A 21,237-nucleotide genomic window follows, 5' to 3' on the forward strand; every position below is an offset into this window, starting at 1 on the left:
CCTGAGGCTAGAAGTTTAAAATTGTCAATGCTTTCTGTTTAGTTCTAATTTTTACAATCTCCAGCCAGTGATGAAGATAATATGTGTAGGCTAGAGTCATTCCATAACCCACTTCTAACCAAATGATAGTTCCATGGAAATAATACAAACTTTTGATGGATTACAGTTTGTTTTAAGCTTTTTGCAAGTACTTGTTGTTCAAAGCTGATCCCAAGCTGTCAAATCAGTGAGTCTGTCTATACTAATATAACCATCAAAACATGTGTTCATGTGTTCATGAAATGTACATTTCTGTCTTTGTGTGAGAGACCATGACCTTCTTCACCTTTTTCCTGTGCATTAAACAACTACATGGAGTTTGATTGGAAGCACAACAAGAAAACATTCTATATTATGTTGGCAGAAAGCGTGTGAAAGTTTTCATTAAAACTATGGTTTATTATTATCTGCAATACAGGTTTTGTATATACTGAGAGAAGCCTGTGATTGTAATAAAAGGCAGGCTGTTATGTCCATCCCAACTGAACGTTCAGATTTTACATCAATTTTTTTTTTCTTCATCTACCATTTAAGTACCATTTATACTCTTAATATGTGTCTACCAGGCTCAGTTGTAGAGTTTCACTTAATTATGACACTGTGGAAATGCTGCTGATAATAATTGCATTTTTTTTATTTTTTACTATTTGTAGTGTTCCTTAATTGCTTCATCTATTTAACAAAGAGTTGTCAGAAACTGTGTAAAATGAGCATGTATTTACAAAATTTTATTACGTGAGTTTTACCATACTAAGGCCTATGCTTCCGTTGTTGTATCATTATTTCTTTTGAAAAATCTTCTCTAAGTTGACAAAGTACAATGTTAGAACACAAGAAAAAACTTAACAAGAATACACTATTCACTCCAATGCACCTTCTTAATGCATATTTCTTGTAGCTTTAATAAAGCAGTGATTCACTGCTTAAATGAAAGAATGCCGCTGCATTGAATTTATCAATACCTTTGAGAAGTTTGAAGACATGAATTTGGTCCCCATGTAGTCATCTCTACAAGGACTAAACAGATTTTGTGCCTTGAGCCTATTAGAGTAGAATATATTCTTTAGTCAAGAAATGTACTATGTGGCTTTTCTTCTTCAAACAGCTTCTAGAGTTGCTGTGTCTTTTTGGTAAAGTGGTGAACAAAACTATGCACAGAATGCAGTTTTCCAAATGAAGTCTCACTAGTGCATTATGTAGTCTAAACATTAAGTACCTTGATATGTAATTAATATTCTATATAATGTAAACTATCATGGTATTTGTCTTTTTAATCACTTCTGCACATTGCCTAGAGCCCTAGACCATAAGAATGAACATAAATGCCTAGATGGGCAGCACAGAGGCACAATAAGTAGCACTGTCGTTTCAGATCCAGTGCCCAGATAATTGTAAATGTATTGTTTGAATGTCATCCTCGCATACATAAAGATATCAAGGTTAAGTTGATTTACTATCATAAAGTGGACTGGTTGTGTGTTTGAGAGAACCCTGTGATTAGCTGGTGCCCTGTCCAGGGCAGGTTCCAACCATATGTTCTTTACTGCTGTGATAGGCTTCAGTGCCATGATATCCTGAACTTGATTAAATGGTTTTGAGAATCGGATGAGATGGATTTGATAATGTAAAGCTCTAAAGAAGCTGGCCATCTTTCATTTATAATTAACTTTCTTTTACATTTATTTGGTACTTAGTAAAGTTTGTTGTACAGTATATCTTTCTTTTGTAGCCACTTTTGTTGTAGACACTGCCTAATCTCAAAGTTGTTTGAATACCTTGCAGTAAACCAACAAGTCCTTCAAAATAAGTATAGTCGATTCCGGTTAATTGGACCACCGGTTAATCAGACCAACCACTTATTCGGACTGAATACTAAAGAACCGAAACAGATCATATTACATAAGCCTAATATTGTTTGCTTATTTGGACCAAAATTCCATTTAATCGGACCAAAGAATGTGACAAAGAATAAGAAAAAGAAACCACAAGTCAGAAAGCGGATCAGCGACATCGGGAGTATCCTTGGGCTCCCCAGCAGAATTTATGCTTTTATCAAAGGTCAGGAAGTCGGAAAATTTGTACCAAGTGCAAACCAGTAGGGGTGAACATGTCTGTTCTTTCTTTCCTAAAATGGACCGCCCAGTAGCCGATGACATGAAGTCGAGCGTAAACAAGTGCAGTGCATAAACACAATTCGTCAGATCACACTAGATAAGTTCTTCAAACGTTGACTGGAAATTGGTAATATAACCTTTTTTATTGTGCTTCGCATGCTGAGTGTCGTGTAGATCATTTTGAAGAATTTGTAGATTTCTTTTTCAATAAACAAAGTTGTAAGCAACCGTACATGTACGTAGTTCTTGTTTGTATGTTCGCCATACGCGTGTGCAGCACAATAAAAGTAATAATGACATTTTAATATGTTACTTATAGCACGTCCTGTCTTGGTTGCACATGTATAGGGCATGTTCTTGTAATCGGACCAGCCGGTTTTTAGGACCAAAATGATCGTGTCCCGATGTGGTCCGATTAACAGGAATCGACTGTAATGGTATTTTTACCTACTCAAGGGTACCTTCTTTCAAATAATTTATAAGTATCCATGTTGTCTGCTCTCTTAAATTATTAAAATAGGCAATTTGTACACATATACCCAGAGATGAGCTGCATGTCACAACTGAGTGAATCTGTTTTTATTGAGGAGCTCCCCTACATCAAGCAACATACAGTGAACGGCGCACGGGAAGCTGAATTTCAGCCCATTCTAATTATAAATAGTTGTCTTTGATTGGTCATTCATATTACATGTAACATTTCTGCATAAAAGACAGGAAATAAATTGCTTCTGTGATAGCTCAAGTGTATATATCATTATGGACAAAGCTTAAGTCAGATCCTGATTATAGTTCTGACTCTGTTTAGATCGACGTGTTTGATGAAGGACTTGATGCACTGTACTGCTCTTAGTAAAACATTGAAGTGTTGCAGTTTTATAGTTCATGCGTCATGGGTTCAATTGCCATGCTGGGATGCATGTTCTCCCTATGGTAGTTTATTGCTCTTTCAATTTTAACTTACAGTACAGGCAGTGTTTCTCAGCATAGCGATGAGTACTATTACACTGTACTTGTGCTTCTTGAAGTTTCATGTGAGGACTCCTCTTTTGATTGAATGCCACTGCGTCACACCATAGATTTCTCTGTAATATGAGCATATGAGAAAAAAAAAGGTGTTTCATCCAGTGAAAGACACTCTCCCACACCAAAAGGATCAACTGCGCCGTGCAATATTTTTTTAATCTAATTTCTAATTTGCTCAGAACCCCATGTAACACCAAACCCGGAAGTTAGAAGCAAGCGCAATTTCAGACTGGAAATAAAGTCAAAGTGCAGCCTTTTTTTTGGCTGAAATCTCACACAACTCTATTGATCTTTTTGGTGGCAGTGGTAGAGGTGGAGGGGCATTAATACTGTGAAGCAGTTTAATGTGTTCAGGACCCAGAAAGTGCCACTTTTCATTCAAAAGTGACTGAAAAACACTGGTTTAGATGTATATGTCTGTATGACTAGATCTGTGTTCACGGCTGAGTGTTTCTTGCTCTGCACTTTGCGCTGCCAGGTGAGGCATTGTCCCCAACACTGGAAAAAGCTGGTATGAAAATGTAGGTATGTACTTAAGTTATTCCATACATAAAATACGAGAAAATAGTGACAACAACAAGATAAATAAGTAAATAAAAATGTACTGAATTTCTGTGGGGCAAATACAACAGAAGGTATGAGAATCTGTGTGAATTACATAACAAAATATGAGGGTTTTTTTTGTGTCTAGCAGTAAATAGAAAATGTTTCAAGGGCTGGCTTAAAAACAAATTTTCAAGGTAAAGTTTTGGATGAGTACATAATTATACTTTACTCTCATACTGTTTTTAGAGAGAAATTCCTAAAGCACCAATTTTTCTTTAATTGTATTGGTATAAACAAATGTTTTTAATCATATAAATACTTTTAAAAATTTGAAGTGTTGTACCTGCTACTCTTCAACCATTTGCAGCTCCTTGATTACATAAGCAATGTAAAATTTGTTTATTTTTGAGTGTGCAATTTAGGCTCCATAAGGCTAAAAACCCATTTAGTGCATAAGGGGTTCATAAACAAGTAATAACCAAGAATCAGTTAAAGTGTGCATGTACAGTATGTGGAGTTGTTCAAAGTAAATGTCTTGTTTTATTTTGTTTACCTCCTTAGATGCCCCTATTGTAGATCCTCAGTTTACAGACAAGCGTTTCAAAACTGGAACCAGTGCGACACTACGCTGTTCATTGCTGAAAGGAAACCCCCAGGCCATTGCCACAGCTACATGGCGCCTTAACAACCGCTTGGTCCGGTCTGGTCAAACTGACTCAAAAGATGTTTCAGAGTTAAAAATCGAGGCTGTGAACCAGGATACAATTGGAACATATGAGTGTATGATTTCCAATGATGTTGGGTCTTCCTCTTGCATTTTCTATGTATCTGGTAAGTGACTTGTTGCCTACTTTTAGTAGCTCTAGTCTTTTGCTCTTTTCATCTGACAAGAAAGCTTTTACTTGTGATAGTTTTGTATTCTTTGACTGCCATGCATTTTTTTTAAAGAATAAGAAATGCACAAAAACTGTTTGTTTTCCATTTCCTCTACTCTCTATACATATGCAACAAACTCTCCCTTTTAAATTTCACAGATATTTAAAATTATTTTCTAATGAACTGATTGCTAATTTAAAAACAGACAAAGCGACCTAATACTTGTGTTAACACTACTTTCTTTCTAACAATGACCTCATGACTCTGTGCTTGTTTTCAATAGTTAACTTTAAAACTGGATGAACTTCCTGACTCCTCTGTCACCCGTTTGACATTGTGCAAGTTGTTTATATATCTTTATCTTTGGCACTGACTGAATTATTTTATGCTTCAGTGCTTACAGAGTATTAAGCATTCATTTTCTTGAGCAGGGTGAGTTGTTTGACTCTTCAATGACCTGAAGTTTTATAATCTATCCTATTCACCAATAACTAAAAATTCTGAAGTGATGCAAAGTACTCAAGTGCTTTTATTTCCTTAGTTTAAAAAAAATAATTAATTTAAAATTCCTAATAAAATTTCTGTTGGTTTTCTAGCTAGAGCTTACAGCCCTGAATTTTACTATGACACCCCAAATCCAATTCGAGTGCAGAAGGAAAAAAACGCTTACTCCTTTCTTCTACAATGGACCCAAAAAGATGCATATGCAGTTGATCCTGTAATTGGGTACAAGCTGGACTTCAGACAGGTGGGAATTTACAAGAAATTTTGAAAAGTGCATTTATAACAGATTTGAAATCAGTGTGTGAAATGCTCTGTGGTAATCTGCCAGTCCCATTAGTGCTCTAATACTATGGGATATAAATAAATTAGACTCTGTAGGTATTATTAATTAGCAGCATATTTTATGTATGGATATACAATTTCTGACCCAAAGCCACACCATCTTGTACTTGTGCATCACACAATGCCTCCATGAGTGTGTACGTGTTACGCTTAAATGGCTATTTTTATTCATATTGGGTGGGACTTCTATTTATACTTTTTCTCTCAAAGTTTGTCTTCTTTTTCAAGTCCTCTTGAGACATATCAAAGGACAGATCTCCCTGCTTTGCCAGACTCAACCATCTAAACCAGTTTCATCACGATCAGCTTCCTTCCCACCAAGAATGTAAAAAGCTATCTGCTGGCTAGTACAATAGATACTTGAAAAGGAAAAATGGGCACAGTAATTTAGAACCACATGGCATGTTTGAAAAATTTGTTTTCAGGGATACCCCACAAGCTTTGTTTTCAAGCTTTCGGTAGGGCAAAAGTGCAAATTAGGGGATTTGAAACCCACAGTTTTTCTTTTAATGCAATGAGAACTTTGCGTTTAAGACATTATTGTCATTTCAAACTCAGGGGAAAGGCTGTCATTTTGTCAATAAATATTTTATTGGTTTTCCTCTCCTGTGATGGTCTATGTTGTTTTGAGTGCTATCTGGTTCATGAAGAAAACAGGGTAGATGTCAATTGAAAACTACTTTACTTTTGTTCTGGACACTAGTATAACTATTTTGTTCCTAAAGCTTACATTTAGTGAGAAAGGCCTAAACTAAAGCAGTTAACACTTTTAAAGGTAACTTTTCCTTTGTGTACACAATTTCTGTCTTGAGTATCTAAATAGAAGCACACTCTAATTTATAACCAGAATACTTTACATACCTTTTCATTTGCAGGCCTGCTGTTTTACTTCAAAGAACTACTGTGTATTCTAACATATTCGTTTCTGAACCGTCAGTTTCCATGTGCATTTACTTTCTATATGTGAAGACACTGTTTGCTAGCATCTGTAGTATCTGTGAAGCCAGCCTGCTTAAAATAAATTATTGTTGCCCAGAACAGCAATAACTGGAGGACTGTAGTCATATTTTTTCTATAGTAGATTTCCCAACATTCAGTAGTTGACTTTACCTGTGATTTTTACTTTCACATAATATGTACTATATCTGGCTGAAGATCTTCTGTTGTGTGCAGCTCTGCCCTATGAGGATGTAAAATGAGAAAAAGCTTATAATTGTATTAATCTTTTGTAAATATTGTTGTATTCATTTGATCATTATGGGACTAAATATAGAGATGACACTGAAATTGGAAGAATAACAGATACTGTGGAGCAGCAAAAGCAACTGAAAAGCCAAGATAATCTTTAAATTAGACAAACTCTTGCAAAATGCAGTTTAAAGTAGAGAAATGTAAAGTGGTACTTGCAGATAAATGGAACATGATGATACTGCATTATAGAAAACAATCTCTGAAAAAGATTTTGGTTTTAATGCTGACACAACATTTTGCAAAAGCAACTAAAAGGGCAAATATATCGTTTGGTTATATTGTGAAAACTATAGAATATAAGTCAGGGGGTGTGATGCCCAGAATGCATAATGTGGTAGTAAAACTGCATCTGAAATACTGTGTGCAGATCTCATCACCATATTAAAATAAACTAAAACATCACTAAAAGCTTTACATTAGAAAGCAACCAAGTACATCCCAGGCCCATCCTGCCTGTTCCAGGCTTGTCCTTAAAGAGCATTTCCTTATCTGATGGGTGAATACATCTCTTTAGTCATGAAGAGAGACAAATGTGTGGAGATATAGCCCATGTGTCAGAAATTTTCAAATGGATCAATAAATTCTTTCAGTTAAATATTGAATCACATAGATAATAACAACAAAAGAAATTAAGGGAAACATGCATTTAAGATTGAAGCCAGGAAGAACTTCTTCATACAAAGCACTATAGGAGTCCTGGAACACACTGTCAATTCATGCGTTGAATAGGCAACCTTTAAACGTTTTATGCATCTAGATGAGATGATGGAACAACCTAGCTGAGCAACCCAGAAAAGTGTGACAGAATGGTCATCTCTCATTTGTGAATATTCTTATGTTTGTAAAAACGCCAAACTCAAAATTTTAATTGCTACTCCTAGTGATATTTTATTTTGTAATAAACTCACCAAGAGCAGAACTGGTTCTGACATAGCCTGAAGAATGGTAATCATTTATTCATTCACTAAACTTCCAAGCATCAATCAACAGATGCTTGTGTCTGCTTTCTTCTATCACAGATCTTGTGTATTCCAGTAACCCACATAATTTTAAATGGATTGATCATATTCACCTGTCTTTAGAAACATTTGTACATACAATGTAAGGTAATTACACTTTAGTCAAGCCTACTGTAAAATGTTTTCAGATTCTAAGTATAAGGACGTTGATTTTGCCTATTTAGTTAATAGCTGTGAAATCTTTATATTTCCAGTGTGTCGATTTGCTTCAAGAAAACAGGTGTTGTTTATACTGCTGACACTTTTTAATTCATGAAATTTATATTTTGTAGCTGAAGCCGTTGAACTGATAAGAGCATTTTTTATAACACAGGTGGATCTATCAATGCATAAGAAATAACTTTAAGAAAATGTACTTCTTCTAAGATACATTAGTTTATGGTTTCTTTGTGTTTAAAGTGAATTGCATGCTTTTTCAATTGAAGCTCTTTAACAAGATAGTAATTGACTATAGTCATTAGTCACAATTTATCAGGAGTTGATAAATAATGGCCCATGTTCAGTATAGCCTACTGACAAATATCCTACAAGTGATCAAGTAGATTGGGGGGGAGAGTGTAGCAAAGTCAAGCACTATATGCAATTTTCATAAGGTCAAAATACATTCTTACACGCTCTCAGTTTTACAGTGATATAATCAGTGCTTTTTTGTAAATAAAAAGGTAGTGGTATGCATATATTGCATTTGGATCAAATTCGAGGTACTGTACTGGGAAAGTAAACAGGGGTCGAGAGTCCTAGCTCTACAAGTTTTATTTATTTGGTGAAATGTAACTTGTAAAATTTTAAATTGTCAAATTGTCAAGTGTTCCATACTGCATAATGTTGTGCTTTTAAAATTAAAAACACAGAATTTCCAACAAATTAATAATGAGCTCTACATTCTACAAATTCATTCTACATTCTGAAATGCAATCGGTGCCTAATTTGACAGCATTTTAAAGAGAATTCAAAACTTTTTGCATATATTCATCAAATGCAGTCTTTGGAATAATGGTAGCGCTGTTGCTTCACAGTAAAGAAACCGTGGGTTCACGTCCCAGGTCTTCTCTGCATGGAGTTTGCAAAGTGCTTTAAGCAGTGAGAAAAGCATTATATAAATGTTAAGAATTTTTTTTTTGTTATTTCTTTTTTTTTGAGTTGTTAGTAGCTGATTTTCATCCACATAACAGCCATGAATTCACGTATATCGCAGGATTGAAGTGTGTGAGTGTAGGGCCATACAGTCATATGAAGAAAAGTACGGAGACCGTGTTTATATGTAACAAGGCTGTCATTGGAATGACAATTAAATTTGTTTGCAAAAACCCACATTCACACTCACCTGATGAAACTGAAATACAGCTAAGAGCATACAATAGAGGCTGCAGTTTTTCAGACTGTTTTTCGATGAGGTACTGACAGAATCCATAAATCGTGTGTCTTTTAGATAACTTTAGACCAGTTGTCATGGCCGGCATAACATTACAAAAAAAGCCCTGGGTATATTTAATTATTTGATCATACTGTCTTCAGAGGCAAATGTGTATATCAATGTTCCTTGCGTTAAACAAGTGTGTAGACTGTACATATGCCAACATTATACAACTTGACATGTTGAAAAAGCAGTACACTTTTTTCTTTGTTTATTAGGTTAAATATTGAATATTTAGTCTCAAAATGTAGAACTGATATATTGTATCCTCAGATCCACTGTATACTGTATATACATATAATAATTACTGCAGTGTTGCAGCACAGAAGTTCCCAGAATTTTATTTTAAGAAAAGGCAAACATTGAAAATAATTCAATATTTAATTAACCTCCTTGGCCTTATCCCTGAGTGTGACTTGGGCTTGGAATTCTATGTAATTACGGTTAAGTCCGAGTCAAGGTGATGTGTAATGATCTGTTTTGCAATGTAAAGCCTGAATATTCTGCTGCGATCTAGTGGATAAAATAGCATTCAGCTGCAAAAAAAAAAACCAAGAATATTTCTATGTGTTTTGCCACTCTAAGGTCAACATTCATGAGTGGGGAGGAGCCTTCAACCAAAACACAATGACATGTAAACAAGACCTTCTAAAGTCAGTTTAAGAACAAACTTCCAGTAATATTTAGTAATATTTCAGTAATATTGCTGAATCAAGAAATAGTGAATGTGAATTGGTCATCAGACCTTGACATGGATAGTGAAACTGATGCATACGGTGCTGTATGACCGAATGGCAGTGATATGCCTGGTGACTTCAGTTGCCTAAAGGTTTACCATGGTGCAAGTGGGTGTGTGACAAAATGATTGCGAGTAAGTTGAAAGACAAAAAAGATATTATACCCTAATACACTGTTTACAAAGCTTTGCACGGTGATAAAACAAGGGATGCATCAATTATGCAAATCAGACTCTGTCATTATACCCTCTCATGCACAAGCCACAGATAAAAATATTAAGTGTGCAAAGAAGCAGTTGCAACATCAGGCTTTGCATTGGTGACAGTTTCAAAACACATCACATGAACAAAGTGTATTAAATCTGCATCAGTATGGTAATGGGCCCTAGGCATGCAGTTCATACTGTATGTTGATTTTGTGGTATTTTTATTATTTTATTACACATAATATTATTTTTTTTTCAGGGGTAAACATAACACTGATGAGGCTACTACCATTATTCACTAATTCAAAAAAGTGACAAAACAATTTAAAGATGTATGGTATAAAACTTGTCATTCTTAGACAGGCTTGGTCAGATTGAGGTCTTGAAGGCTATAGAAGCTGCATGCTTTTTTGCAAGCATTTTTGTAAATAGTAGATATTTATTGCCTATGAAAGTAGCCCATATTAATCTAAATCCTTAATTTTAATTCTAAATAATGGTTAGTATGATTTACCTGATAAAGGTTATAATTGTTGCTTGTGTAACACATACAGATGCTAATGATCATGTACTGTTTTCTGGTAATGAACAATCACTAGTTCATAAAAAATAAGGTATCAGTTTTACTGAATAAGCAAGTTCCTGTTCAATAGTCAGTGTTTTAATATTTTATCTGTGTGGTGCAAATGGTGGTCTCTGCTATTCAGAAAAATAGTTGACTCTTAAAATCTGGAAGTGTTCAAAAACAGTATCTAAACTACAGTCCTCTTGCACTGACAGTTACTTGCTGATTAGAAAAGATTTTTTCTCATGTAGGTCTCCATTTGTAGCATTAAAACTTAACTCTTTCAGGGCGGATGTTGACTTTTGTTGAAATTCTGAGGTAGAGGACGGAATTGAGCTGTAAACTGGGACAAAACTCGCTGTTAGGTTTTAGTTCGATGGTCTTTAAAGTTAGCTACATAGGTCTGTCCAAGATTTCCTGCGAGTGCGTGAATAGCGAAGAGCAAACAACCCCTCACATGGCATCGATATCAGATGAGAGACCAAATCAAATGTGCAAAGAAAATTACTCCAGGGACGATGTCTTGTGTATCATATCGCTAAATCACACTCCGAGTTGTCGGATTTTGATGTAAGTGATCTGGAGATCGAAAATAAAAGTGAGAGGCCAGCGTCAGCTGAGCATGGTGCTGAACATGTCCCTATAGCTAATGCACCTACGCCAACGTTCACCTGGGATGACCGCCTCTTACGATGACAAGAGCTACAAACCAGATTGCGTCACACTGTGGCCCCTACTTATGCACGAAGACAGCCAGGCAACTGGCCCACCGTGTATTCATGTTGGTCATTGAGCTGCTCCTCTGCTGCCAGAGTCGCCGAGCGGGGCCAACTCCAGCTGTGGCATGCAGCAAAAGATTTGTGTGTGAAACGGTTTGCTTTGTGTGCTTTTCAGAAAACTGGAAAAAATATTCAGCCCTCAAAGAGTTAAAGCATTGTTTGTCCAATGTGGGTACAGACATTATCTATTACATGATCCACTTGAGTATGTTTCTTTAAAGTAGAGTTCCCAATATAAGGTTTAGCTTTAACTCAATATGCTTTTGCTGTCTGCTGACTCTATTCAGTTATGTTTAAGATGAGAAGAATTTGCTGGCCCAGTATCGAAGGGATAGGCTTGAACCTAAATTGGATTAATCAATTTGAAATGTTATGTGTTTAAGTTCCAGACCACCACACTTTCAAGTAGGAATGTTATCTTTTGTATTTTTTTTTTTTAGCTTTAAACAATATCAAAATAGATCAGGGGACAAAAAGCCTCAGAATTGCTCTTTTATTCAAAAAAATAACATATCTGCTATGTTATGAATTACCACTGTCATTAAAAACCGGCTAAGATCTTTGTATAGATATTCACTCCATTTCTCACTTACTGTGCTCAAGATACTAAGCTGCATTAGGGTCTTTGATAGTCATAGGCTCTAAGCTCTCCAAAAACACCTAATTTATATATAGTTTTACAACTACTGGAAAGAAGAATAAAAAAAAAACGGCACGTCTGTGAAGGCAAATTTGCAGTGTGTAATGATGTATGATTCTTAGACTGGAACTTGAAATGTAAAAACTAGTCTATTAGAAACTTATTATATGTAGGTAATGTGAAAACTGGAGGAAACCAGCAGAAATAGCAGGAAGGCTAATGAGGAAATACTTGAAATAAATCTATCAGAGAAATAAGTCCAATGGAAGTAGTTGAGATGAAAAAGAAAAATGAAGAACAGGTTATGGCACATTACCAGCAGTAATGAAAGGCAAACACATGTGTTAGAAAGTAGAATGAGAGAAATTCAAGTAAGATGTGGTTTGATAATTGGGATGTCCAAGTAGATAAAAGAAATCATGTGAAAAGGAGCAGGAGAGGAGGAAAAAATTTGGATACAGTGAATCTCTAGTGTGTTCAGTGTTTATATAAAAAAAAAACCCACACATTTACTGCAACTAAGGTTTTTTCTTATAACATGTAGACTTTTTCTGTCATATCCCCACCCCCTACATCCACTCTTGACTTTTCTCAGTCCCTTTCATTTCAAAACAAGTCTTTAGTCCCATTGTATGTGGCACAGTATACTCTTGATCTCAACAAAGACCTAGTTCTTGTGTAGCTGGAAAGGCTGGAAATCAGGAGCCTCACAACAGGCATTCAACAAGCCTTGGAGATATGACTGACGAACGTATGAGTGGTCTGTGGGCTTTTTTTTTCTTCCCATCTCCACTGAGCCAAAGTAACCATTGATAGGTTAATAGGTATGTAGAGTTATTTTCACATGTTCAGAGTTCAGCGAAATTCTTACTTAGCTTGTGCTAATTAACATTCAACACGTCGCCACTCTCTAACACCATGATTTGTGAATATAACTACCTTACCTTGAAACATATGTGTTCATTAGCTAAAAAATCTTACAATGCATCCATTTTAATAATATTTGAATGTTACAGTAGCAAATCTACCTGTAAGAAAAAATAAAGATATAATCCTGCTGGTCGGCAGATTTACATAATTTCATTTTTCACTTAAAAAATAGTCAGTAACGTGTGATAATTATTATTTTAGATTTACCAGGCAGACGTCATCAGATGTATATGATTGGATGCCACTCTGGGTTTTATAGAGGTTTGTAAAAGATGTGGCCATTGAGAGACAATGGGAATTTATTTTGTGGTAGCTTCATACAGTATTCATATCAAGTAAGAAGCCAAGAGCTACATTAACATAAAAGGTTTATCCAAATCTAGACACCAACACACTAAGGCCTAGAGGCTTCTGAAATGTTATTTACAATAGTTTGAAGCATATACAGAAGCAAACGTTCTTCAGGTGAAACACTAGCTACAGCCTTGTCAAAGCTCATAGACATATGTGTGAAAATTCATACTGCTATAGACATGGGTAAAAAGTTATTCATGTTTAAACGTTTGGTGATAATAATGGTATTTTTACATATCCAAGGGTGTCTTCTTTCAAATAATTCAGAAATTTCCATGTTGTCTTCTCTCTTTCATTAGTAAAATATGCAATTTGCACATGTATTTGGCAAGGCTAGCACTGCGTCACAGCTGAGTACATCTGTTTTAATGAAGATCTCACCTACAATGAGTCACATACAGTTAAAGACTCATTACCATTGGACAGCCACCTTTCAGAACTTTCCACATTTGGTTAGTTGTTTATGATAGGTGATTTGTACTACATGTGACAGCTTTTGCTGTGCTTGATTTGCGAGTACTGCTTAGTATAACTTTAATGAGTTGCTGAATGTTATTTTATAGTTTAAGTATCATGAGTTCAATTACTATATCCTGATGATGTCTGCTGTATATTCTCCCTATGTTCATTTTCTGAGCAGTGCTCTTTCAGTTTGAACTTCTACGCTGTACCCGCTTGAAGTACCCAAATTTTCATTCAGCAATAGAATGCCACAGAATCATGCCACACTGTCAGTCACATTTTTACATGGGAAAACCCCTCCCAAGCAATTGATTGTCACTGTTCCACTCCAAGTTTTTGACTTCATGGCAAAAATGTGCTGTTTACGTCAGTTGGGCACTGTGTGAATAGCTTAGATGTATGTGTATGCTCTGTCCAGGGCTGTTTCCTGCCCTGTGTCCAGGGCTACCAAGAAAAGCATTGTCCTCAGCACTGGATGAAGCTGGAATGAAAATGTATTTATGTATGTACTTAGTCTATTACTGATGTAAAATGCAAGAAGAGACACTAAATATCTGTGGGACAACTGCAATGGATGGCAGAAGAAGTGACTTGGAACTTAAAAACACCAATCTGTAGTGAAAAATGTAAGGATTTGCTGTGTCTAGAGGTAAACAGAAATTGTTTCAAGAACTGGCATAAAAAATAATTTTGAAAGTTAAGTTTTGGATGAGAATATAACTATTCGTACATAGTTACAAGTTGTTTATTTGTTGAGAGATTGTTTAGGTGTTTCCAAGAAGCGATGCAGTTTTCCAAATAGTATAACTTACTATACAATGATAGCTGACAGACCAGGACACAAAAGAAAGTTGTTTCCAATTGTAGTGTTGTACATCATAAAATGTCAAATTTTTGTGTGTGTATCATTAAGTTGACATTAAAGTAAAACAAAGCTCATATAAAGACTTTATTTTAAAAACTCTTCATTTAGTTGAAGCTCCTTTATTACATAAGCAGAACAACAGCCATTCATTCTATGGTATGTAATTTAGGTGCAATAATGTCAACAACTCCTCAGTGCATAAGGGGTTAAATGGTAGCATAAGGCTAGACAAGCACTGATTTATGTGGCACTTCTGGACCATTTGATGTAAAAAAGATTTGCAGTGATTTACAGTGGAAAAATATGGTCTTTCTAAGTTTAGAAGTTCGGATACTGCACTGTGTTAAATAATAAGTTGAAGGATAGAACCCTAAATTAGCTAAAATAATCTATCCATTCATTCTTTACTAATCCACTTTTCCAGCTTGGGATGGTGAGTAAATGGTGTGATGGTGAGTAAGTGGTTCTTGTGTGAAAGGCTCATACTCACATATCCATACAAATGTATAAAGGGACAATTAATTTATGAAATTACTAACTTAATTACTAGTGTTGCTTAGGGCAGGGGAAGAGAATTACAAAGATAGTATAGTGGGCTGAGTAGCTTTTTCTTGTTAAATGTTTATTTTTAAATTCTTGTGATGAGTATCTCCTAAGTGTGGTCAAACATAAATGATACCACAAACTCCATTAGCAGCTAACCACACCATAATAGAGGTCAGGAGTAGGTATTGCATATAGAAAGGTCCTCTGTTAAAATCCCTAGTGTTTTTATTAATTTCAGTTGAACTAACATTAGTCTGGAAATGGAAATGTACTGCAATATTATCAAGCTTTTACAAGTTTATGAAAGTCAGGCTTCCTGAGTGAATGGAATTTTTGTCTGCATTAAAAAACCGCATGATTCTAATTTTGGTCACTTTTTTTGCTAACAGCGCATCACTTCACAAGAGGCCATTCAATAAGCAGAACAGCCTTATTTCTGTGTAACTCATTTTTAATTGGCATTCTTGAAACCTTAGCTTCTAACCATTTCTAACATCATTTTAAGAAAATAATTATAGAAAAGGCAGAAAGGCGAATCGTTAGAAGCTTGAGACAAACAGCATGAATGGTTTGCATCCCAGAACAAGTTGACATACTGCATCTCAAAGCAAATCTTTTTGTCTTAAAAGTTGGTGAATTCTGATCTCAAAATCAGTTTGATATTGCTTTTAGGAGTGCATGCAAAAGTAACATCATATACCCCCAAGACAAAGCTATTCCTAACTTGCCTGATGTTCACAGTTCCTCAGTAGATCTTCTAATATTTGCAATGAAGTACTCAAGAAAAGAGAGGAACTGTGGAAAGCCTACTTTGAAAAATAAAGAGAGAGCTGATATGCAGATACACAAACTATGTTTTCTGATTATGCATCACGAAAGGGATGCAAATACAGCAACAAGAATGATTAATTTTGTGCTCTTGGACAAATTTTAAATTGTAGGCTAAGGGTAAATTTTAGATAGCACAGAGAAGAATCTTTTAATTCATTTTCAATGAAGCCTTCTAAATACAATCCCAATCGCTGCTTTAAACTAATTATTGAAAGACACTCAGAACAGCTTCATCCTTCCATTTTTTTTTCTTTTAGGAACTAACAGTAGACATAGTGCCAGGCTGTCACAGAACTACTTTAGTGTCACCTGTCAGTCTAACATATGTATTTGGAATGATGGTTGAGACTGGAGTACTAGGAGAAAATCAATGAAAGTACAGATGTGTCCATTCTATATAGGCATCTGCATAACTCAAATTCAAATAGTGAGCCAATAATGCTACCCTATATATTATGAAGAAAACAGACACACAGGTTAAGTGTTGGAGATTTTGTCCCTGTAATACTGTAAACCACAGTAATAGTAAAAGAAGGATTCTCAGTAATGGTCATTTTTTTTTTTTGGTACAATTGACAATGAATGGTGGTAACACAGACGCATTTATGAGGTGGGAAACGAAAGTAGGAATGCTAGGAAAATGATACGGAGAATCTTTCGATGGTGGTGATGTCATCTGCAAGGGACCAGTGCTGAATTCACAACATGAAAGCGGCTCTGAAGACTGGACAAAGCTTTTGAGATGAATTCAAGATACCATGGTTTTTTGTTGTTTGTCTCTTCTGTTGAAATAAAGAGAGAGGTGTTAACACGTTGTCTTAGTCCCCCATCTTGTGATTTAACGTGGCTCGTCAGGTCCTTTAGCTGCTCCCTAATTGCTTGTGTGTGAGAATATATACACTAGCTGTGTAAGCCTGTGCTGTAAAAAGCCTGGGGTCCTAGAATCTATTGAAATTGTCAGAAAAAATAATGAAATGTAGAGATGTCAGGTAATTGAAAGGAACTACTTAGGGCATCTCTCTCCTTGGAGGATTCGTTTTGCTAACGTGCTCGCCTTGCTAGTGTATTAGCGGCGGGAGGAAAAGTAAAAGGGATATCATTTTGTTGATGTTAGTAGCTAAGCGACTTTGTCTTTCTTCTGAGGTTTTGTTTTACTGACATGCTAGACCCACTTGTGTTATTAGCGGCTAAGCGAGTTTTCTGTTTCCTCGGAGGTGGTGCCCTTACCCCAACTCCACTTCTCATTTCCTTGCTGGACAGACACACACACTTTCACGCGTAGATGTTTATATATAAAACACTGTTTAAAAGAAGTCTTGCACAAAATGAAATTATCCTATTAATATATTTATCATTCAGTCTAGTTAAATAATAATCTTTAAAGGGCAAATAAATTCTGTTCATTATTCGATTTCTAAAACTTATTTATCCAATTCAGGGTCGAAGGAGTTGGAAACAACAAGTAAATTAGGAGCCAGTGCTGGTTGGGGTTCCAGTGAGAAGACAGTGTAAGGCAGTAACAGTTTAAAACATTTTTGAATGTATAGATGCTATACATTAAAGTTTAAAGTATTCTATTTCTGCAAAGCAATGGTTTATGGAATAAAAATAAATTAAAGTAGTAAAAATGGTGTAATATGTAGTAAAAAAAGAACTTAATATCATTCATAATTATGATAAAATCCAGTTTTCCACAGCACAGTCTGATTAAACTAGTTAAAGTATATAATGCTATCAGGCTTGGTCATTCCTATCTGGACTAACAGACACATCCAATGGACCACACATGCACCTAATCAGGCATGATATAAGGAAACCTGCACAGAATAGGAGGGGATAAAGACATAGAATGAGATCAGCTGACCATGAGTGAGCAGTATCTGGTGAGAGAGTGAGCAAGAGAGAGAGAGACGGAGAGCGGTTGTTAGTCCTGCTGAAGAGTGAAGGATCGGCGCTCAAGGTTCGGATCATCCCCGTTGACTTTTCAGAGGAATGGGTTCGATAGTTGTGAAGTCATCTTCTGGGATCAGAGGGACAGTAGGTGTGTGTGAAGGAAGACGGGAGGACATCCAACTCCGAGAGGTCTGGCAGATCCCGAAGGAAGTAGCTAAGATGATGGTTGGTGAGAAGGATCATGCCTCCTGGAGTCTCCACTGGCTGAGCGAGCTGTGGGTGAGCTAGGTAGACAGAGAGTGAGTTATACAGGGCTCATTATGAAAGAACTATTGTTTTATACTTGTTTTATGACTGGATTTTATCTAACAGACTTATTCATTGTTTTTATGGATTATTTATGGAAGACTTTTATACAGTCTTTAGGACACTTCTTCTTTGTGGATTTTAATAAAATCACTTGGCACTTTTGCACCAACCCCTTGCTGAATTTGTGTGTACACATTTGCCCGGTTCATCTCGGTTATTGACTATTAATGGCCAACCTGAACTGTCACAGGTGGTACTAATTTTTTCTCCAATGTAGACAATGGCATTTCTGACTAATATGTTGAAATAAATATACCAAATAATTACTTTCATGTCAATCAGTATTGTTGAAATGATATGAAATTGATGTCTATAAATATATTGAAAGGACTTTTCATAAGATATACTTTTTTCACAGTACTGTATATTTCATTGAGCTCCTGAATAGACACACAGTTATTCTAGTGCCTTACTGGAAAGGTACCCACTCACAAAACAATGAGAACATTCTGAAATGAGTTATCATAAGTACATAGAAGGTTTACATGTAATTTCCATCTGCACGGCATAATGCTGTTTTAATTCCAAGGTTAGGTGAAGGCAGGACACACTTTAAAGCTTCATTTTTCTCTAGTGAAACATTCATTCCAAGTTTCTTTATAAGAAAAAATAGGATATTTTTACTTAAGTTCAAAACAAAGGGTGGCATAGTGATGTCATGGTTAGCACTGCTGCTTCACACTTTGTTTCATTCATATCGAAATTGCTGCTGTTGCACATCCCCACTTTTCTCATGCAAGTTTACTCATTCAATTAATGCATGCTGTATGTACTATATATAGAAACCACATGTTGGCCTGCTCTGAGTGACAATGAGCTTTATTTATTTTTGTTTTGAGCATGATGCTGCCAGGGTATGCTCTGGCTCATCATTACCTTTTAATGAAAATGGGGTTTCAGAAAATAGAATGACAGATGAATGCAGCACCTGTACTTTTTAAAATAGCTATCATAGAGTTCTAACTAAAATATTTTGAAGGCCAGTAAATAGAAAGTTTTGAATCCCTGGGAAAAAGTTAACATTAATACTAATTGTAAAGCATTAAGTACCTGCCAAAAGATTTGTGACAAAGGGGAAAAAAGTAAACAAAGCCACCAGCATTATGAAAATAGCCCCTGAGATCAGGCTATTTCCTACAAACTATTGTTTTGTTTCTAGTTTGTGTTAAAAGCAAATTTAAAAAAAATGTAATATCCATATAACTTGTGAAATTACACATAATTTAACTCTCCTGTATTGTGTTGTACTCATAATACAGTATTTATAATTTCAATATAGAAACAAAACTACAATGATTTGTTACGCTTTTAATTCCAGCATCTTACATTTTTGAGAAAATGTGAGCAGTGAACCATTGAACTCTGTATTTATATAAAGGATAAAGTCTTATTATTTCATTATGGACTGGGCCTGATAAAGTTTCTGACATCCACTTGCTTAATTTGTCTTTATTTTTTTATTTATTTTGGAAATTACATCACTTTTTGACCAAGCAACATCTCCCAACTAAGTATAAAATGTCAAAAGAAATAGCATCACAGCATAGTGGTGTACTATTAGTAAGTGTACTAACTAATAGAAATGATTTTTTTTAAGAGCAACTATGTAGGCAAGGATAACATGTGGTATAATCAGGAACTGAAAGTCAAAATAAGGGTAAAAATGTCACATTTTTAAATGAAATTTAAAAGAGGTAATCCTTCATTTTGGATTAGAATGCTGACACAGAAGGAACATCGCATACATAAATAAGTAGACATTTCCAATGAATGTGCAGTGGCACAAAGCTAAATAAGTGTTCACCAAGTGTGGTTGGATTTTGTGTGTTTAAATATCTCGGTGTGAAAATCTCAGATGTCATACTGTTTTATATTGGGGAAAATAGTGAGGGTGATTTTTTTCTGTGTTTATTTTTAGGACCATTTTAAGCCATAATTTTGTATATACAGTATTTCAGAGAAGACTCTGTGCTTCTGCTAGTGGATTTAGTGATGTTGCAACATCAGAAATTCAGTATCTTTCACTTTATTAAAATGAATCTTCTCAAAAGTGTGAGTTGAATCTCGATCTGTTAGATTTTCATGTATTAATTGTACAGTAGGAAAAGTGCTTGTATCTGTGTGTGTATATATATATATATATATATATATATATATATATATATATATATAAATATATAAACTAAAAGTAAAGATGTATTAATAGAATGATAAATCAATATAGGTATGTGTGGTGTTGTGGGTCCACAGCTCGTTTAGCAAAGGCCATTTAAATAAATAATCACCGCTCTCACGGCGGCTTAGCGAGGGGGCGTTGGGCCATAGCAAGCCACGGGGCGATCTGCGGTGTGGGCGTTTCTCACCGAGTGCACAGGTGGGGGACTGCCCACATCCGGGATTGTTCTCGTGGCTAATCTGCTGCAGCTGCTATGGCCCCTCGCTGTATAAAAGAAGCGCGAGTCGGTTGGAGAGGAGAAGAAAAAGACGAAAAAAAGAACAAAACGGAAGGAGTGAGAGAAAGAGACGGAGGTTGCTAAACAAAGTAGGAAGTAAGAGAGCACCGGTGCGGGAGAGCGAGCGAGGGAGAAAGCAGGTAGCTGGGAGGCGAGCCCACGAGGGGAGTGTTTGGCCAACACTCAGTGGGGCTGAGAAAGCGGTCGCTCCAGCTGAGCGACTAAGTAGCTGGAGTGACCAGTGGAGGAATCGACTTGACCGTAGAAGGAGCGGGAGTCGAGAAGGCTTTGGGCTGGTGTAGTCCCAGCGTGAGCGCCTTGGCCGCAGGGAAATAACCCAAGTCTTGGTCTGGTTGGGAGCCTGACGAAGCCAAGGGTCGAAGGGCTACCGGACCTGATTGAAGGGCAGCTGATCCTGCAGGTAGGTGACTCTCCTGTAGAGCAGATCAGAGGGTTGTAGCAGGGGAGCCGCCATG

At 36.0% G+C, this 21,237-nt stretch overlaps 1 protein-coding gene across 1 annotated transcript in view; it reads left to right on the forward strand.

Annotated features, from left to right (window-relative positions):
• Window positions 1–21,237, forward strand: part of LOC120525770 (MAM domain-containing glycosylphosphatidylinositol anchor protein 1) — a 1,080,913-nt gene that overhangs the window by 634,357 nt on the left and 425,319 nt on the right. Inside the window, exons 10-11 of the mRNA XM_039748356.1 lie at window positions 4,287–4,556; window positions 5,198–5,349. Coding sequence (XP_039604290.1) covers window positions 4,287–4,556; window positions 5,198–5,349 — 422 coding nt within the window. The remainder of the gene's footprint in view (window positions 1–4,286; window positions 4,557–5,197; window positions 5,350–21,237) is intronic.

This window comes from Polypterus senegalus, chromosome 3 (genome assembly GCF_016835505.1).
Source record: "Polypterus senegalus isolate Bchr_013 chromosome 3, ASM1683550v1, whole genome shotgun sequence".
Lineage (NCBI taxonomy): Eukaryota > Metazoa > Chordata > Cladistia > Polypteriformes > Polypteridae > Polypterus > Polypterus senegalus.